At 42.3% G+C, this 17,294-nt stretch overlaps 3 protein-coding genes across 11 annotated transcripts; 2 read left to right on the forward strand and 1 right to left on the reverse strand.

The window, feature by feature from the left end:
• Window positions 1-12: 12 nt before the first annotated feature.
• On the reverse strand, window positions 13-16,240 carry tbc1d10c (TBC1 domain family, member 10C). 5 transcript variants are annotated; one of them, XM_084352237.1, is made up of 10 exons: window positions 16,222-16,240; window positions 9,503-9,646; window positions 7,235-7,334; window positions 6,832-6,939; window positions 6,006-6,112; window positions 5,699-5,813; window positions 5,375-5,440; window positions 4,716-4,905; window positions 4,408-4,565; window positions 13-3,106 (listed from the first exon to the last, which is right to left on the reverse strand). In XM_084352237.1, the coding sequence occupies exons 2-10, from the start codon at window positions 9,640-9,642 to the stop codon at window positions 155-157; spliced, it is 3,936 nt and encodes a 1,311-aa protein (XP_084208363.1). In that variant the 5' UTR covers window positions 9,643-9,646; window positions 16,222-16,240; the 3' UTR covers window positions 13-154. The 5 variants fall into 5 exon arrangements, with proteins under 5 accessions (XP_084208363.1, XP_084208364.1, XP_084208361.1 ...); XM_084352238.1 differs by lacking the exon at window positions 16,222-16,240 and adding an exon at window positions 15,392-15,428; XM_084352235.1 differs by lacking the exon at window positions 16,222-16,240 and adding an exon at window positions 10,059-10,147.
• On the forward strand, window positions 10,513-13,396 carry ndufs8b (NADH:ubiquinone oxidoreductase core subunit S8b). 4 transcript variants are annotated; one of them, XM_084352247.1, is made up of 7 exons: window positions 10,531-10,575; window positions 11,723-11,771; window positions 11,850-11,915; window positions 12,008-12,097; window positions 12,384-12,556; window positions 12,691-12,819; window positions 12,912-13,396. In XM_084352247.1, exons 2-7 carry the CDS (start codon window positions 11,723-11,725, stop codon window positions 13,041-13,043), a joined length of 639 nt encoding a protein of 212 aa, XP_084208373.1. In that variant the 5' UTR covers window positions 10,531-10,575; the 3' UTR covers window positions 13,044-13,396. The 4 variants fall into 4 exon arrangements, with proteins under 4 accessions (XP_084208370.1, XP_084208373.1, XP_084208372.1 ...); XM_084352246.1 differs by having other exon boundaries at window positions 12,691-13,396; XM_084352244.1 differs by having other exon boundaries at window positions 10,513-10,575; window positions 11,723-11,915; window positions 12,691-13,396.
• On the forward strand, window positions 13,601-16,638 carry ran (RAN, member RAS oncogene family). 2 transcript variants are annotated; one of them, XM_084352242.1, is made up of 7 exons: window positions 13,601-13,709; window positions 14,467-14,527; window positions 14,701-14,785; window positions 15,418-15,543; window positions 15,660-15,847; window positions 15,975-16,145; window positions 16,260-16,638. In XM_084352242.1, the coding sequence occupies exons 2-7, from the start codon at window positions 14,480-14,482 to the stop codon at window positions 16,302-16,304; spliced, it is 663 nt and encodes a 220-aa protein (XP_084208368.1). In that variant the 5' UTR covers window positions 13,601-13,709; window positions 14,467-14,479; the 3' UTR covers window positions 16,305-16,638. The 2 variants fall into 2 exon arrangements, with proteins under 2 accessions (XP_084208368.1, XP_084208369.1); XM_084352243.1 differs by lacking the exon at window positions 13,601-13,709 and adding an exon at window positions 13,740-13,802.
• Window positions 16,639-17,294: the final 656 nt, after the last annotated feature.

A 17,294-nucleotide genomic window follows, 5' to 3' on the forward strand; every position in this document is an offset into this window, starting at 1 on the left:
TATTTTTCAAAAGTATGTAAACATTATGTATTTATTTACATGTCAAAAAGTTCAAGTAGGACAAAGATTTAGGATCCGCTTAAACCAGTAAGCCTGAAGCAATCAGTAAAACCCCTCCTCATCCCTCCAGATCCAATAACAAAGATTTGTTTTGTCAAAAGTAAGATTCAGAAAGAGAAGCTGAATATCTGAGTGTCTGTGATCCAGACTTGACAGCGTGAGGCTCGTCACTGCTCCCTTTCTCTTTTTGCACCTGGAAACTTTTCCCCCTCGTCTGCGGTTTCCTCCTTTCCTTTTCCAGCTCCTTCTCTCTCTTCTTCCTCAACCTCTCCTCCTCTTTCTCCCTTCGCTCTTGCTCCCGCCGCCTCCTCCTCCGTTCCCTGGAGCTCAGTTTCTCCTCTGCTGCCACCACCTCTTCCTCAACCGTCCCTGTGACATCACTGAAGTCCTGAATCAGGATTTTGGGGACTTGCATTTTGCCCTTCGCCTTCGTCTTCTTGGGCTGCTCTCCTCCTCTCAGTCTGCGGAAGAGACCGAAACGTTTAGGCGGCTCCTGCTGCACCTCTGTCCTCTCTTCAGACGGCGATGAGGTGACTTCTGAAGGTGGAGCTTGGGTTGGGTTTACTTCAGTGAGTTTAACTTCTGGCTGATCAGGAATAGATTCTGACTGGCTTGTTTTCTCTGGCATGGTAAAGAGGTCTTCAGAGAGCCTACGTCCTAACCCACGAGAGCTGGACGACTTGCGGATGCAGACATCTCCGGAGGAGCGGCTGCTGCGAGGCCCAGAGGCCTGTGTCGGGCCGCTGTCACCCAGCTCAGTCTGGTCTTTTACAAGTGGAGGCTCTTTTTCCTGGAGTTGGGGGTTACTGTCAGTATTGTTTGAGTCCGTCGGTTCAGTAGAAATGAAGACGTCGTCGTCTATTTCTGTGTTTTCTTGAACATTTTCTGTGCGTTCTTCCTCCTCCACAGCACCCTCAGCTGCCTGGACCTTTGGTTGTTCAGGTGGGGGTTCTTCAGTCGTGCTCACTTCCCCTGAACTCCCATCAGGCTCAGCGTTGAGATTCACTTCTTCAGTCTCGGCTGAAGACGCCTCTTTCTGTGGAGGTGCTATGGAGTCGGTAGTTTCTGTTGGTGCTTCCTCTGCTTGTGTCTGATCATCCTCAACGTCTGAGTGTGTTTCTTTTTCCTGTGAAGGCTCAGATGCTACTGCTTCACACTCTTCCTCTGAACATTGAGCAAGTGCCTCACCTGACTCCGTCACTGTGTCGTTTGAAATTGGTGTTTCTGTCCCAGTCTCTGCATCTGCTACTAAATCTTCCTTGGGTTGGATGCATTCAGGTGAACACAGTATTAATGTCTCTGCTTCTTTCTGTGAATCTATGTGCTGTTCTGACTCTATTTCTACTATTTCAGCCTCCAAATGTGCGGCCTCACCTTCCTCCACCTTCTCTTGAGTCTGCGCCAGTTCGTCAGTTTCTGTCTCTGTTTGGGTGTGGGGTTCTTCTTTCACGTCTGTTTTCTGGCTCTGTGAATCTATGTGCTGTTCTGACTCTATTTCTACTATTTCAGCCTCCGAATGTGCGGCCTCGCCTTCCTCCACCTTCTCTTGAGTCTGTGCCAGTTCTTCTTTCATGTCTGTTTCTGCTAATGACTCATTGCTGTGGTATTTTCCATCAAATACGTCTCCCTTTGAGCTATTGTCTGTCTCTGTGATCACTTCCTGCTGCTGCTGCTGGTGCGTCTCTGTCTTTGCTGAAGGATCTTTGACAGTTTGAGCTTTGCTTTCGCCATCTGTGTCTGTGTCTGAGCCTGGACTTGTCTCAGTTGTTGCTGAGACTTCTTCGACTGTGTCCACCTGTTGCACAGTTTCAGTTTCTGTGCTCTCAGCCTGAATCATCTGTTCCTCACTTGCGTCTACACTTTCCTCCGTCTCCGCCTCTGTGTTTGCATCGGCATCTTTCTGTATCTCCATCTGATTTTCGTCCACAGCAGCTGTATGGTCACTCTCTACCTCATGTTCTGGCTCTTTATTTGCATCTTTGACTTCAGTTTCCTGGTCAGCGTTTTCTTGACTCTGCTGTTCCAGAATTTGTGAGTGATTACAGGAGTCCAGCTCCTCTTCCTGCCGGGGAATATTTTCTAAAGTCTGATCTTCAGCTTGACTTTTAGTTTGTTCTGTCTCCATGTTTATTTCTTTGCTTTCCTCTGTCTCTTTGAGTTCACCCTCCTTGTCTTCTTCAGTGACTCTTGATTCCACTTGTTCAGTCTGTTCTTCCTGCCGAGGAATATTTTCTAAAGTCTGATCTTCGGCTTGACTTGTTTGTTCTGTCTCCACGTTTATTTCTTTGCTTTCCTCTGTCTCTTTGAGTTCACCCTCCTTGTCTTCAGTGACTCTTGATTCAACTTGTTCAATCTGTTCTTCCTGCCGAGGAATATTTTCTAACGTCTGATCTTCGGCTTGACTTTTGGTTTGTTCTGTCTCCACGTTTATTTCTTTGCTTTCCTCTTTGAGTTCGCCCTCCTTTTCTTCTTCAGTGACTCTTGATTCCACTCGTTCAATCTGTTCTGTCACTATGACGGTTTCTTCGACCTGCTCTGTCGGTACCTTTTGGATGTCGTCCATCTTTTTAGATTCCTTTCGTTCAGTTTGTCCCGTCAGTTTCGGCTCGCTCTGTGTTTTCTGTTCCTCTGAAACGATGTCCTCCTCCTCCTGAACGCCCTGCACCTTCTTAAAATTTGCCCCAGTCCAGCTCCTGAAGTCTTCCTTCGCTCCCATTGAGACATGCCTCACAACTCTGCTGCTGCTGCCGCCTTCCCCTTCGCCTGCGTTGGCCTTTCCCCCTTTCTTCCACCTCTTGTGAAGCATGGAGGGAGACAGCGAGAGAGTGGAGGCTGAGCGAGCGAGAGGGACGGACAAGTTCCCTTTCTCTCTCTCTTTCTTGTCCCGTTCTTCCTCGTGCTGCCGAGCCCTCGCCCATGCCATCCGATATCCAAGGCAACGACCTCTAGGGTCAAAAGTGGATGAGGGTCTGTCTTTCCTCCACTTTTCTAACTCCTTCTCCGTCTGCTTCTCCAGATCTCTGGCCGACAGCTGCACTGAGCACACCTAAGAAAGAAGGAGGGACATTTATCTCATTTTTGTTTGACCATCTTTTTTTTAAATTAAGACAATTAAAGTATTAAAATTGTTATTACATTAAGATTCATGAAGCACCAAACCAAACAAAGAAATGTGATGACTCGACAGCTCAATATAGTGATAGCACAATTACAACAAAGTAGGCTGTTGTTTGTATAGACGGGTGATGAAATGAAAGGTAAAACATCATATAGTGTCTTAGTAAATTGTTGGGCCACCATGAGATGTTTGAGTGCGCTTGAGCATAGATTTTTGACAAGTGTCTGCAACTCTACTGGAGGGAAGAAACCATTTTGCTTCCCTTGAAGGGGACCCCAAATATTTCAGCAAAAATGCCTTCCACTTGAACAGATGCATCTACATTTATTATGTTTCCTAGACTCATGTGTCCGAGTTAAAGAACTGAAATTGTGCTGTTTGATTTGAAATTATATCTAAATATCGTTAGTTTCTGGCAGGTTGGTGCCTTCAATGAAAATTAAAATAAAGTTAAGCTGAAAAAATGAGTCAATATATGATCGAGATCGCAGCATCCATTTTTTCATACAGGTAAAATGTGTTGCAACATACTATAATAGCACTGTGGTGCCACAGAGATTTCCTGGCCTACACATCATATTCACCACATGTATGTGAACATGCTTGTTTAGTACAAACCCCAGCATAAAATAACTATCATTTTTTATATTTTTTCCAGTGAAAATGAACTGCAAAATTTACCGTAATGCTATATAATTTTTTTTGTTTTTGTTTTTTTAAGTTCAGGAACTTATTTTTTCCATCTTTTTGAAATGTTATTTCTTTTGCATCAGTGCTCTGATATTGAAAATGTAGAAAATGTGGTAATTTCACGCTTAAAGTTGAAGATAGCATGCGTGAAATCCTAAAAGTGCATTGGAGGAAACTGTTACACCTACTGAGCTCACATATAAACAGATGTGTGTCTGTGGTTCAGTCAAAGGTGCAATATGTGAGAATTTTATTAATTAGCATTAACTACATTTATTAACAGAATGCCAAGAAATAGCACTGACACGACTCAAATTCTTACATATTGCACCTTTAAAGCTCCAGAAAAAAAATAGTAAGTGAACCTTGAGCTGTTTTGATAAACTGCTGTACAAGTTGTCATGTGTACAACACCGTTCATTCGTTTTCTTCTTGAGATGAGCAAGAAAAAACTGTTCATCTTGAAGTAACTGGTAGCTAGTAAACCACATTGTCACATTGTCGCTCTCATCAACACCAGCCATGTCTTTCATTCTTACTTCTGCGATGAAGGCGTCGTCTTCATCTTGGACCTGCTCCCTGACGCCCCTCAGCTTCTCCAGAGTCTCCATCTGACCCTGACACTGCTTCCTCTGCTCAGCCCGGCCAAGCACCCGACGCACCAGCACCACCGCCACCTGGAGCAGCACCCGCACCCCTGCAGAGCAGTGGACATAATGAAGGTATAAGTACCGAAATCAATGTCATATAATTACATAATATCTAAGAAATTAAATATTTTCTTGTCTCCCTTTAAGGTAATAGTTGAACTTGCAGGACCCAAAAGCAGACTATATGGAGGACGTACCATAGCAGAAGAAGAGGTCCCAGACCCGCAGCAGTGTGTTGAAGGGCAGGTGACGTGTGAAGAGACACATCAGCCAGTCAGTGGCGAACATGAGGGGCTCCACCCCGTGGTGCTGCAGGTGTTTGTGTGCAGCTGGACACGTCCTTTTCAGGACCCAGGTCAGCATGGCAGCGTCGAACAGGACTCCTTCCTACAGGAGTACACTTAATTAGACAGGTCAAGAAAACACAGATCTGAGTAATAATTTGTTTTATGGGTCTTGTGCTTAAGTGCTGATTATAGGGGAAATAGGGTTTTCCTTGAAAGAAGCACTGTATACTTTCCCATTTTTTTATGTTCTGCTGAGCTGACTGATTAAAAGACACTCTAGGTTGCACTAGAAATAACTGGAAGATGTGATTTTCTTGATCATAAGTAGCAAATTAAATTAAAGAAAGGTCTTGGAAATGAGCCTTTAGAATAAAGGATAACTGAGATCCACACTGTGCACAAAGTTTCTGTGAGTAGGTGATTCATCGTGGCCTCAATGATGTTAATGTTTGTAAATTCATAGCGTAAATAAACAGAAATCTGCCGCCTATCATGTAAATTATCTTTGTATGACAGGGTTAATAAGTACATAATAAGTGCAGTGTCAGGTGCATTTTGCAGGTCCTCACCAGCAGAGGGCTGTAGTATCCAGGCAGGTACTGCTCACTGATCTGCACCAGACACCAGAAGGCCTCCTGCCAACGGCACATAGAAAGACAATACGACAACATCGGATGCCACAATGGCTCATTTAATGTTGGATGATTGCGAGTATGCAGAATTTTCTTAGTTATCCCTATTATTGTCAGACAGAGTTATGACTCTGTAGCAGTTTTTGTGCCATGGGACACAAGGCCAAAAGCCAGTATCGTCACAAAAAGATGAAACAGGAATCAGCAAAACTTCAATGTTTGAAAGTGAACAGAAGGGTAAACGCTGTTATTGATCGCTACCTCAGCCGGCATGTTCATCAGCAGCACTGCAGCCACTGGCCCCTGCGCCTGGCAGTAACCCTCTTCTGGTTGGTACTGTGTGTAGGCTTTCAACACCCGGAACAAACCACGCTGCCTACACGCAGACACACACACCGGCCACAAACCACAAGTTTAACAACTTCTCATTATCATCATCTTTATAACAGAAGGACAGAGAAAGCAGGATAATAAAGATGTGGAGGTAGCAGCCGAGATAAACTGTAAAATTGTCCTGTAGCCGTCCAGCTGGTCAAGAGAAACGATCAGAAGCAGAAATGTTTCTTACCCATGTCCATCCTTGGAAAGGAACATTTCATGGAAAGGGAACTGTCGGTCCAGGTCTCTCTCGATCACATCCACCCAGCTCTGCAGAGCCGGCTGCGAGTCCAGAGACTAACAGAGACAAAAGATATTTCGAGTCAGCCACCTACAAACACTACATGTTATTTTTAGATTTAAAAAAAAGGGGGAGGCTTTGCTGCATTATCTACTGTACCAAGCAGTGAAATAGTTCATATATTGCACCATGATGAGCCTAATTTATGATTAGTGCTGCAACTAGCAACCGTTTTGATGAATTTATAATTTAATTAATGGAAAGTTTAGATTAAAAATAGCAATATCTTCCTATTTTAAGATCCCACAGCCTTAGACAATTTGCTCAGACAATCCAAGACCCACACAATTCTTCAGTAACAATGATAAAAACAGAGAATAGCATCTAAAAACAATTTGTTTTTTACCATTAGCTAGCTGGGAGTCAGAAAATAGTTCACGCAGCCCAAGGTGATTACAGCGATAATCGATATAAAACTATTCACTCTGAGAATAGTAGAAACTCCTCACTTTGAGAGGCTGGAACTAGTTTTTTTGTCAAAAAAATGTGTTTGTTTGATAAATGACACAGATAATGAACTGGTGATGTCAAAGTTGTGCCAATACATCTTCTAATAGAGGAATCAAGTAATTCCTTCTCCAGTAGTCACACTGTATCCTTTGCAACGAGGCCGTTGCACGTTCAGATATGTGTTGAAGCCCTCCGTCCGAGGTTGTTGCAGCTGATTTGAAAAGCATTTACAACAGTGGGTGAGGTGAGTATTTCGTTGTCTTGCCTGGTAGAGGTTCACATTTTGCTTCATCCTGTCAGTCGCTCCGCACAGCAGAGGCCAGCACTTTGCTCTGAGCGAGGCCGGGATGCCTTTCTGACACTGAACTTTAACCTGAAGGGACGTTGGTAACAGAGACACAGGATCAGCTCAGAGAACGGGGTGTCAGTATGAATGCTGACAAGCCTTTTCTTACAGCAGACATTTTGAGACAAGCACAGGTGTTGTGACATTAATAGTGGCTTTGTTCTATTTGAGTGTCACTGGAAGCCACAAGTGTTACAATGAGCCAACATGTACAATACAAGCACCATGAAACTGAAGCAGATAAAAGGAGCCGTAATTATTTTTATTATCTACTCCACTTTTTCTTTTCTTAACATTTAATGGTGCCTAAGATGGTACGCACCTTACTGCTCTTCTTCAACAAGATGCGATCCCATTGGACCATGATGTTTATCCATTTAGCCTCCCTCTGCCTGACCATCTCAGGGGGTGGGCCCACACTCCTGACACAAAACAGCACATCAAACACCAGGTAAGTATTTTAGCCTTTAATGTGTCTCATTCATTAACTGTACAGTCTAAAACAGTCATTTGACTGGAGACTCTTTATGTGTGCAGAGTTTCTGCATGCACTTTTTTGTGTTGTCATTATAGAGAGACAGCGCTCTGAAAATCAAGACAGGAAACAGGAAAACCACACGGTTGCAGTTTAAAGTCTCTATGGCAACAGGTCAGGATGTTATCAATGGGGCGAACACGGCAGCAGGTAACAGTTTGTTCAGCGGGTCTTATCCTGAGTTGACACCGCTTCATCAAGTCCAGAATCTTTTCTTTCATTGTTGGTTAAATATAATGTGAATATGTAGTCAACTGATCCTGTGCCTGAAAGTGAAAATGCTCCACTCTGTCATGTACACTTTCTAAGCTTGCACGCTTCCTGCCGTGGAGTTCTGCAGAATTATAAAAATCCACATTGACACAGCGCCACCAGATGGTCTGTCCTGCTTCAACATGAATCCCTCGCCACACACCTTAAAGCCAACACGAATGGCACGCTTCTGAAAAACAGAGCAGTACTTTTGGAGTGACCCTATGAGAAATGACCACTAATGAATATTTCTGCCAACATGGCTAACTGCAGGTTTTATGCACTGTTTTATTGACCCTTTATGTTTCCCCCCCTTTCAGCTGTCCCACTGCAGCTGTAAAGTCCAAACTTGACTTTCTGTGAAAACAAGGCTTCTCTCGCTCATTAGCAGAAACATTTTGCTCTTGTTTGGCCCACGCTTTATATTAAGATTTTTTATTATCAAATAAATGGTTTGGAATTTGCAGCTTTCTCATTAAGACCTGTTTACTAATTGTATTCAGACTTCATTTTACTAATTGCAGTAGTGTATTATGTGTCCATTTGGCTCTGTGTTTTGGATGCAAACACACAATACGTGGTCTCTTTAGCAATATGTGCCTTTTCTTAAATACTGTATGTTTTATCATGTTGCATCACTAAACTAGACTAATCAGTGTGTCTGTGTGCAGGACAAAGTAGAGGGAGACTTCTGTGTGTTATGTCAAGAGCTGTGGTCAACTAGGAGATTTCTCGCCTTTTATCTTATTTTTAATGTTCTTATCTTATTTTGTTCATTTTTGTATCTGTGCACTATTACAGTACAGAGTAGTGGAGCAGATACTGTGGTTTAGATTTTTCTCATTTTTTTTGTTCAGCTTTTTTTCTTGTAAATTCCTGAGAATGTTCACCTCTAAAAGTCCTTCAAATGACACAACTCAAATTTAAAATCCCTCTCAGCCATAAACATTGAGATAGACGTGAAAGACCTTGAAGCAATTTAGCATTAATTGATAAATCATCTGATCAGAGTGGTGGAAACATGCATGCATACATCTATTTATATACCATTTAATAAAAATGTATGAAAACCTCATCGAGCAGCTATGTTTCAATTTAATCACAAACATTAACACATTTTTTCTTAAATGAATAAATCTTGGTAACAGACTGGATGTTATGGGTGTCATGGTATCATGATATTCACAATAACCGTGATATTAAAAAAAAGGAATATTGATATTGTGTAATTGATACACGTATGATAATATCATGTGAATAATCCAGCGAAGACGTGAGGCCTTTTGCACCTCTGGTCTATAAATTCATCTGGATGGCTTTTCGCTAGTCATTGAGCGTAATTGTTCTTTTTGTGTGCTTCCTGTACAGTTATGGTTACAGGCGCTCTCTCTCCACCTCTCTGAACTCTTTTCTTTGCCAAAATAAGGACACAAAACGCACAGTAAATGAAATTAAAGATAGATTTGATCGCTTGCATTTTATTTTTTCTAATTTCTATAGATTTTAATTGTAAATTTGTTTGCCCATGATAAGCGTGGAGTGAAATCCTGACAGCACTACCTGAGGTAGCCATTTCTTGTACTGTATTTGGTGTTTAAATTGTCTATATTTGTCTGGATAGGGCAAATATTTCTAGTCTTATAACCACCTGAGCCTTCATTTGTCTTTCTACCATTTGACCTTGTTAGATAAAAATGTCAGAGAACAAAGAAGCAGTACAGCTGGTGGTTACCGATACTGCAACAGTACCAACCTCATTGTCAATATTTAACAGTACACATGTATAAAAGTGGAACTGCTCACCCAGCTGTGGATCCATTGGTCACAATGAAGCCAAACCGGTCTGTCTCAGGTTCCAGACCAGCCTCCGATCCTGCATCAGATCCAGAGCTGCAGTCCTCTTCACAGAGGCTCTTCTGGGCTGGACTCGATGGACTCAACATCTTACTGAAAGACAAGAGGAGGCTGCTTATCATTCAGTGTGTGACTGTGTGTACTGTCATCATGGTTATGTAAAGCTGATGCATCTGAGACGTATTCTTAACATTACCTCCTACATGTAGATATATCAACGTTCAGTACCTTAACCCCACCCAAAGACACTACTCTGACTTGATTGTGTTAAGACTTGTATTGTTAATATCCAATGTAAGAGGAAGAATGTCTTGCTACACTTCATAACATTTTGAAAGTACATGCTTTACTATGACATCTGCTGGCTCAGAGGTTTTTTAAACTTTTTTTTTTGCATTTTTGTGAAGGTTTACATTAACTTTCTTCCCTCCCTACAACCATAAACATAATCACAACAAGAGGACAGTTTTTGAAGCGCTAGAAATATGCTTTTAAATAAAATTACCTTTCACATTTCCGTCATGTTTGATCACTCGGTCTGAAGAGCTGAAGTGTGAGATCCTCCACTGATGAGAGAGGAAGACAAACTTCCTCTCTGTCTCTCTCTCTCTTGCTCATTTGCTGTCTCTCTCTCAGTGCCTCCCTCCCTCAGTACTATGAATGTATCATGCCCTTTAAATAAACTTCCCTTATGTCAGTAAAATTAACTTTTCTTGGAATATTTAGTTGTAGCTGTCATGGAAGTGATACTCTGCTCAAATGTGATTCATCAAACATGACATCAGAATGAATGATACATATATATATGTGTGTGTGTGTGTGTCCTCTTCCTCTTGTCTTGTCAACCTGTATGCTGCTTTCGCTTGCTGTTGGAAACACTGCATTTACACGTGCCCTGAAAGTTATTTAATCCGAGAATGGGAAGCAACGAGGAGTACTTGAACGCAACATAAATACAATTGCGCAGTTCAGGGACCGACGTCTGTCAGCGTGTTGTTGCTCATCGAAAACTTGTGACAGAGGTAAGTCCAGTAAAAGGTCATTATAAACGGGAACTTCTTACTGTGGATGATTATTTTAGGCTCCGGGAAAATGGACAGTATTCACTGAGCTGTAACTCGTATTCTGTTAAATGACCTTAAATTAACTAGCTATTATGACATTAAACTTGGTCAGCAACGTATTTATAGTAAATTATGAAGGCAGAACTTACAATTTGGTATTACGAACATATAAATAACCAAGTAAACATGTTTAAGGAAACGCTGTGGGCATTTAAGTAGTTAGCTTGCTGTTACGTTAACTAGTGCCGAGTTTTGCTAGCGGTTATTTATTTGTAATGAGGCGTTCAGGTAATATCGTACAGACAATAATTTGCTCTGCTAAATTGCCCATTTAGCGGATAGGACGAGCAAAAAAACACAGCAAAATGTCGAAACTCAAGCTATCGTCGGCAGTGTATAGTTTGAAAAGATAGTACTAATATTTTTACACTCAAGCCAGCTAATTAAAGGGAGTTAGACATGCTTTAGTTATAGTTAGTCTCTCTTGTGAACAATAGATAAAACACACGTTAAAAAAATATAAAATTTAGGCCACTTTTTCGTTTATATGGCCGGACTGAGCTTCTAACAATAAATGGAGCAGTCTTAGAATAATAGGCATCATTGATTACATCCAAATTGCACAACCGTGACGTGTTTCCGTTCTTCCCACTCTGCCGGCATGCCGTGAACGTGTCAGCTGCTGATGTAACAGCAGGGATTTGGGGCGCCAGATTACAGGACGCTTGTGCTCAGCTGCTGTCAGTCTCCATCCCTCACAGTCCAGCAGGAGGATGGGCTGAAGAGTACTAAAGCATGGAAAACATTAGACATTTGTAAAGCTCTGGGTATTTATCTTTAATGCATGATACCCCTGTGTAGTTTTGTTTGTGCTTTTTTCCCCAGTCTATAATCTTGGATCAGATAATTGTACTCAATGCTCAAACATGATCCAATAAAAAGGGAAAATAAAAAGTCTCCATCCCTCACTCGCTCTTCTGTTGTTTCCAGCAAAGAGCTTTGTTTTTTTTCTGTGTTGAAACACATGAGGTTTCCTGTTTTCTTCGGTGTAGATTTTAGTTCCTCCAGTGAGTCTCAACTATTTCAATGTGCTTTCTCCATGTAGATGTCTGCTGCACTGAGTCTGCGTCTTCTCCACTGTTACTCAAAGCCAGGTACAACTGAAGCAGATGTCATTAAAGTTGAATGTACAAAGCCAGTCATCTTCACATCACTTTTGTATGTATCCACAGGTACATTCGGATATGGTCCTGGTATCATGCGCCCATTCAGCCTCACTGCACAGAGGGATGGCTATAGTACGTACAAACCAAGAGCTATTCATATGTGGGACTAACAGTGTAGTGACCACATGGTTTAAAAGACTTATTTCGCTCTTTTCTTCTTGCAGAGTATGTAAATGCTCTCGAGCAGCCAACAGACCTGAGGTCCATCACTGACCGGGCTGCTACAACTCTTCTTTGGACGGAGCTCTTCAGAGGTCACACATTATAATGTCCATTCAGATAGCCTTTGTCATCCATTGGGTTTAAGGCCTGACGATATTCTATATCTTTGATTAATCTATCCTACTATAAAATGTGTTTATTAGTCTGTGCCATAGATCTCCAAAAACCATCAAAAATACATACATGAGTTACAGTAACACATACTCTTATGCCATACGTAATTGCTAACATCTGACTAGGTATCAACACATTACCAACGAGCCAACAGAATGAATAATATGAAATCCTCTTTGGTTCCTTGTCATCACCTTCCTTCAGGTTTGGGGATGACCATGAGTTACCTTTTCCGTGAACCTGCCACCATCAACTACCCGTTTGAGAAGGGCCCTCTGTCGCCCCGCTTCCGTGGAGAGCACGCCCTCCGCCGCTACCCTAACGGAGAGGAGCGCTGCATCGCCTGTAAGCTGTGTGAGGCCATCTGCCCCGCTCAGGTGAAAACAACACACTCTGTTCCTGTAGTAAAGATAGAGTAATATTACTGTAAAGGTTATTTTATGTTGGATCTTTCTCAATCAGGAGTATTTGTTTACTAAAAAAGTGTCCTGTCTGACTTTGTTGAACCCAGGCCATCACCATTGAAGCTGAGACTCGAGCTGATGGCAGCAGGAGAACTACACGCTACGACATCGATATGACCAAATGTATCTACTGTGGATTCTGCCAGGAAGCCTGTCCGGTTGATGCCATTGTTGAGGTAAGAATGACTGTATCCTGTACACGGAAAGATTGCCAACTTAAAAGCCAATTGTCAAAAGTCACGTATTTCTCCCTCAATCCCTCCCTCAGGGTCCAAACTTTGAGTTCTCTACAGAGACCCACGAGGAGCTGCTGTACAACAAAGAGAAGCTGCTCAACAACGGGGACAGATGGGAGGCTGAGATAGCAGCCAACATAAAGGCAGACTACTTGTATAGATAAACTCACTGTTGTATCTGCGCTCTGCCTGCGAAGATGTGTTATACATGAAAATGATATATCTTATCTCCTCCCTATGCATTAAAGAGATTATTTGTAGCTTCACAGACGTTCCAGTGAAATGAGCAGTCAAACCTCTGAGCCTCAGATTCTGTCGTCAGGAAAAATATAAACACGCACAAATCGCATGTCTTGTGTTGTCAAGATGGATAAGATTGCACTTTTACGATGTTGACCATGTATCCTATGCACAGTCTGTGATAGACTACTTTTCTGCTGCACTTTATCTGATGTAATAGTCCAAAAAAGTTTAATTATGTAATGTTGCCTATGCTGAAATAAATCAACTAAGATTTCTTGTGCCTGTTGCATCGAAATTGAATTGTCTAGAATAGCGATTGCAAATAATTTTGCTATTCAATTAATAAATATTGTCATTGATGAAGCTAAAACCCCAAATCTCTGGACCCAGCTGTAAAGATACAGCTCTCTGGAGATGACCAGACATGCTGAATCATGGTCAGACGCTGTGGTGCATTCACTGAACTCAAATGCGTTTTTTTACCGCTGCGCTGGTCACGTGATAAGGGCGGAAACTGACTCATACTCCACGCTGAATCTCCCGCGAACGCAGCCATTTACCCCTTTTCTCTCTCAGTGGCGACACCGGTAAGTCTATTTTCTCCTCTCATTGCGGGCCATCCTGTATTTTTAAGTTTGTGTTTGTCGGGAAAGTCAGCTTAAACACCTGGAAACTCAAAGGTACGCATTGGGTTCATGTGGCGTTGCGAGTTTAACCATGTGACGGTTGAGCAACTAGATTAGGCCATATAATTTCACTCCGTGCTAAGTTAGCCGTTAGCTCGGAGAAAAGAATGGCTTCCATGCCATGCAAGCTAACGGGCTAGCAAGCATAGCGTTCCCTCATTTTACTGCTTTGTTCTTGGGACCCGCTCATATTCACCATAAGTATATTTACTACTCTTGACAACGCCACTCTTGATTCAGTCTGTGCGTGAAGCTGCGGTTATGTTGAAGTTGACGATGAACCGCAGCATGGAACGCATTGGACGGCCTAGTCCGATTGTTCCAGTCGAACAAGAAAAAGTGCGGTCGCGCGTCGTATGGCGCACTCCGACCGTACTAGCTTGTTAGCTAGCTAGCTAACAACCGCTTGCGGTGAATTGCGGGTTACGAGGCGATTTGTCGCGTTTGCGTTTACATTTAATATGCGGCGTTTTGTGTATTTGTTTGACAAACACCGATTTGAACATACGCAGACGCTAACTTGACGACAATAAGCGTCAAGATGATTAACTAACTCAAGCCGCTGCGACGTCAAATCAGTTGATTGCCAGTTGATTGTCTCAACGTTGCTGATGACGGAGAACGTGCTAACCATCCCGCCTTGTTGTGTTTAACTTAGATACAACGAAACCATGGCGGACTCAATGGCACAGCAGTGTGTACCAGTGGCGGTTTTCAAGGTAATTGTTTTCTTTTACCCTTACTTGCATCATCATTAATCGTGTGCTATTTATCCATCTTGTAAGTGCTGAGAACGGGACGTGTGGTATTGAGGCTAACGTTAGCCGTGCTAGCGCTCAGTTAGTTGAACCAGACCCAACCAGTTCTAAGCTAACTGCTCTGTGTCCTACAGCTCGTCTTGGTAGGAGATGGAGGCACCGGAAAAACGACTTTCGTCAAGAGGCACATTACAGGAGAGTTCGAGAAGAAATATGTTGGTGAGTATCCTCCTGTTGTGAACACATCAGCATATCCCAAATGAGTTTAGGACTTTAAATCGCAACTCTGATGCAGTGTAAATGCAGTATACTATGGCGAAATTGGCAGGGATAGCTTGGATATGGTAGTTGGCACTAGGCCATAATGAGATGTGGGGCCCCTTTAAAGCCCTCTGGCTCCTGATGTACTGGAAGGAGTTTACACATCAGACCATAAGTAATAAGAAGTTGCTATATGCTAATGCAAAAGTAGGTGTGATGTTATTTAGAAGCAATATCATCACTAGTTTCTTTTACCCTGTTCTGTTACTCTTAAGCAGCACTATCTAATGATGCCTTGGGGCTAAAATTGTTATTTCAACCTTTGAACCTCTTTTTGTGCATATCTAGCAAGGTACTTTCATTGCACTTCATTTTTGTTTTTAATTGATGTGGTGCAGCACATTGTCAGGCAAGGAAATCTAACCTGGAGAGGCAATATTGTAAATTGACTGCATATGTACTTATTAATGTTGTAGCCACCCTGTCCACACTTCTATCAGTGTGTGCTTTCCGACCCCAGAACAGTTATTCTCATCACATTTTCCACCTGCCTCGCTCTCATACGTCTTTTGTCTTTTCCTGTTTTCTAGCCACCCTGGGAGTAGAGGTTCACCCGCTGATATTCCACACCAACAGAGGAGCTATCAGATACAATGTGTGGGACACAGCTGGTCAGGAGAAATTTGGAGGCCTGAGAGATGGCTACTACATTCAAGGTATTTTTTAGCAATCCTTAACATGCTGTTCTGTTTTCTACAACTTTGAACCCAATCTCTATATTTAAATGTTACTCCATTGAGGAGGGTGTTAAACTTCCCTGCTACTTCCACAGCTCAGTGTGCCATCATCATGTTTGACGTCACCTCTCGAGTCACCTATAAGAACGTACCCAACTGGCATCGTGACTTGGTCCGTGTCTGTGAGAACATTCCCATCGTCCTCTGCGGCAACAAGGTGGACATCAAAGACCGGAAAGTCAAAGCCAAGAGCATCGTGTTTCACCGCAAGAAGAACCTGCAGGTAATGACTATTAACAATATTACTGATGTGTTCATCCTGATGTACATATCAGTCGTGTGTGATTTATAGAGCATTGGTTTGGTCTGAGCGGTCCTTTCTAACTGCTGTATACTTGCTCTGTCCTCAGTACTATGACATTTCTGCCAAGAGTAACTACAACTTCGAGAAGCCCTTCCTGTGGCTAGCAAGGAAATTGATCGGCGATCCCAACCTGGAGTTTGTGGCCATGCCCGCCCTCGCTCCCCCAGAGGTCCAAATGGATCCATCTCTTGCTGCGAAGTATGAGGAAGAGCTTCATGTAAGTATGACCATGCAGGTCTAATGTCTGTTTAGGTGACTATATGTAGTATATATGAATCTGGCAGCTTCCTTACCCGAGTCGAGTAAACAAATCTTCTCTCCCACTGTCTAGGTTGCATCACAAACAGCACTCCCAGATGAAGAAGATGACCTCTAACCTGTTTGTTCCCCGAAGTCCCACCCCCGCCCTCCCCCCGACCATGGACAGGAAGTTGATGGAGTTTTGCCCCTTTACTGTAAAATCCCTTAAGATTTTTTATTTTTTAATTTTTTCGTTTGTTTTGAAACTAAAAAAAACTTTGTGGAAAAGTTGTGGTTCTAATGTCACTGGTTAAGACACACCCACCCTAGTGTTGTCGTTGGCATGGCAACATGCTACTCTTCATCGTCGAGCAACCTCCACTGCACTTACCCAGCTCACATAATGCTGTTGTATGGTGTATTGGAACACTAAGGGGAGTAAACTTTGAATAAAAACATTCTCAATATAACATGTCTGATTTTTTATTTTTCCTCAACAGCAGGGACGCTTTGTAGTTGAGTCGGCCTTTTTAATGGGAGGCATTTGAGTTGTCATATAAAACAAAGGTGAAATGGATGCAGCTCACCTGAATTCATTTATAATTATTTTTACCTGTGTCTTTTCTGCTTTGACATGTTATCTCCTATGTGAAAAAAGCCTGCTGCCTTTATAAAACTGGCAATATTGCCTGCAGTGGGCCTTAATACAAGTGTATATGGAAGTTGTGTGAACATGTTGGCACCTAACCCCCAGGCAACCTTTATTCTCTTCCATTGTGTTGGGCCATGTCTATTTTACATGTCAACACCTGGATGAATTAAAGCTATCTGCATGGACAATGTGTTTCTGTAATCTGGGTGAACTCATCCCATCTACCAAAACAGTTGGTTATAGTATGGAGTAGTATGCATTCAGAATAGATGAAAGCAGGTGTAGTAAGTACAATAACAAAAAACAGGTCTTGCATTATTAAACTTGAGGCATTATCTTTCAGAGGTGTGGTGTGCTCACAAATGTAGTTTTGAGAGCTTTATTATGCTCATAGTGCCTATTCTAGCATCAAATTAAAAAACAATGAATCACAAATTAACTGAAAGGGAAAAGTTATTCCAGAATAGCAGCACT

Source organism: Pagrus pagrus, assembly GCF_965226575.1.
Source record: "Pagrus pagrus genome assembly, chromosome: 5".
NCBI lineage: Eukaryota > Metazoa > Chordata > Actinopteri > Spariformes > Sparidae > Pagrus > Pagrus pagrus.